At 39.8% G+C, this 2,926-nt stretch overlaps 1 protein-coding gene across 1 annotated transcript; it reads right to left on the bottom strand.

Moving 5' to 3' along the window:
• Nucleotides 1-1,739: 1,739 nt before the first annotated feature.
• MELLADRAFT_93716 (uncharacterized protein) lies at nt 1,740-2,926 on the bottom strand (the record flags this gene model as incomplete). The annotated part of the gene is made up of 4 exons (XM_007416425.1): nt 1,740-2,131; nt 2,180-2,707; nt 2,771-2,846; nt 2,897-2,926. 4 exons carry the CDS (start codon nt 2,924-2,926, stop codon nt 1,740-1,742), a joined length of 1,026 nt encoding a protein of 341 aa, XP_007416487.1.

Raw genomic sequence — 2,926 nt, forward strand, 5'->3', positions numbered from 1 at the left:
TCATCCGAGATGATCCAATATTTCATAACAACTCCAATTCCCCTCAAACAATAGTTGAATGGCAGTTGCTAATTACTTTAAGCCGGCTGGGTCTCAGTGGAAATGGAGGTAGTGCTTATATGGTAGGCGATAAGTTTGGATTTAGTGGTAGGTAACCAATCAAGTTCAGCTCCTTATAAGACTGCTGACTGTGTTCTTAGAAGGGTCGGTGCACAATTTTACATACCGATGTTTTGAGGCGATTTTGAAATTGGAAGATGATTATGTTTATTGGCCTAATCAAGAGGAAAGAAATATGATCAAGAGGTGTATTGGGAGGAAGTCTTTCTTTCAAGATTGTGTAGGTTTTATAGACGGCACCCTGATCCCCCTGGCTTTTGCACCGGTCAAAGATCCTGAGGATTTCTGGACTCGTAAGCATACATATGCACTCAATACTATGTTAGTCTCAGATCACCAGGGTCGAATCATCTATTATTTACACGGGTGGTGTGGTAGTGCACACGACCAACGTGTCTACTCATCATCACATGTAAGTCTTGGTCTGTTTCTAGATAAGATGAATCAATTTTTGATATTTGTATGGGTAGCTTGCTCAGCATCCACAGGATTATTTTGGCCAAGGCGAATACATTTTATCCGACTCGGGTTATACTTGCTCTGAGAACATCATTCCTACTTTCAAAACCCCGCGTTTGCAGAACTTGGATACAGTGAGGAGGCAGTTCAACCAGGCTTTGAGTGAACAGAGAGTTGTAAGTGAGCATAGCAACGGACAACTGAAACTGCGATTCCAATCACTGCAAAGTTTACGCATCATGATTAAAGACGTACTTTCCGCACAAAGTGCAGTTACCTGGTTAAAAGTTTGCTGCATACTGCACAACTTTACTATCAAATTCAGGGACAATTGGATTCCAGAACATTCCTCAAATGAACCATTCGAGGAACCTGGTGAGGCTCAAGAACAACCCTTGAATGATCGAGACTCTTCATATCGCCGTAGGAATGAACTCCTCCAACAGTTTAGAATCTATCAAACTGGTCAAAACAACTAGCTGTTACTATCCAGTCATGTGAATCATTTTGAGTAGAAGAATTTTCAAATTTTCCAAAGATGTTTTTAAAAAATTTTGCAAACAAGGGAAAAAAGACATTTTAAACAACCAATTTTGAAGGGTGTGAAAGAACTCAAATAGAACTGCAACTAGTATTTACAAATATCTTTGTTTGTAACAATTTTTGTACTATTTGGTTGTTGGACTGCACATGTGAAATTATGATTTGGTGAGCCTCAAAAAAAAGTGACTTCAAACAATTTTTGGGTGAGAATCAAGTATTTTTTCTAGATAGGAAGATAGGAAAGAAACTGAAGTGTCGTATTCAGAATGACTTAAATCTTTATACGTGATCGTTCTAAACCTGAAAACGATCACGTATAAGTAGAAGCTCCGAACGTTTCTTTTTCTGTTTTTTTTAATAAAACAGAAAAAGAAACGATTCGATTTCATTTGTTGGTTCATTGAATGAACAAGGAGTATTTGATCTAATCCGAATCAAAGAATTTGAACAATAGATTTGATTTGATTCACCAAGATTGGAATAAGTACCACAACTAAAATAAGAAGAAGTATCAGATTAACCAGAAGAGATCGATAAAGAAGGAGTTGTATTTTTAGAAGGGAATAATGAAATGATTTCACTAATAATTGCATTTTAAACAACATGAATAAGAACGATCATTTCAAACTATTTAATATTTCTTCAGCCTTTCTTTCAGCATCGTCTAAGGAGACGCCAACCGCACAAAATTTGGTAATCATATCGACTTTCTCTCGAGCCAAATCGAGCTTCGATAAACCTGACCCCTGGTTATTCTCTGCTAACGCCTTACGCTCCTGAGCTAATTCTCGGTCTAATTTGAGAAGCTCAAGTTCTTCTTGCTTGTCCTTCTTTGCCTTTTTTTTGCTCATAGCCTCGGGGCATAAATCCTCATCTTCCAGATCGCGTTTTCCGTATTTGGTTTCCAAAAGTCTGAATAGGCTGCTTGAGTTTGCTGAAGCTTCTTGCATCATACTTTGACCGTTTCGGATCGAAGCCTTGATATCGTTTTTCATTTCTTGGAAATCGTCTTGAGTAGGTAATGAAGAATGAATCGATTTGAGTACATTCAACGTACTAGTATCAGATCGTCTGGGACTGTCGATGTTGGTTTGATTGAGTTTTTGACTAACATTAAGTCGTGGTTTTGAATTTGGTCTCGGAAAGGATTCAGAGCTGGAGGTGTAATCCATAGGGTGAGATGAATGTTGGATGGATGTCAGATTCATACGTTCGTTTAAGGCAGGAGATGTATCTGAGGTGATCTCTGGATTCGACTCTGCCGATTGTGAGATGGCTATACAATCATCAGGGCCAGATATTTCAAGAGATGTAGCTGAGGTTAGGTCTGTATTTGCTTGGCTCTGAATCTCCTTGAAAGTGTCTTGGTTGAGTTCGATATCGATATTTTGAGTTGGATCCCAACCACTAAATTGAGTCCCCTGAGACTCATTCGCTGGAGGAGACGGGGGACGGTCCATGATCGAGGCAGCGCGAGAAAGATGTTTGTTTCCTGAATCGGCAGCAAATATCGGCTCATTGCTCGCTCTATTGCCCATGATAGGCTGAAGGTAATTGTAGTACGGGCATCTAGCACGCAAGCATTCTTTTTGAGGAAAACACAGTGAGCCAAATGTCCAAGCTCGTTCCCATTTGAAAACAAGCTTACCTTCGGTTGTTTTTGCAGCTAATGCACGGATTTCATCTTCTTTATCTTGAGTCCAATTTCCGTTCAATCGCAGCGCCTCAATTTCGGCCTCAACGTTCCCCGTGATTGACAACCCACCGCCCTCACCTGTTGAATTACGCCACTTGTTTGCTTCAT

This window comes from Melampsora larici-populina (assembly GCF_000204055.1).
Source record: "Melampsora larici-populina 98AG31 unplaced genomic scaffold MELLAscaffold_60, whole genome shotgun sequence".
Lineage (NCBI taxonomy): Eukaryota > Fungi > Basidiomycota > Pucciniomycetes > Pucciniales > Melampsoraceae > Melampsora > Melampsora laricis-populina.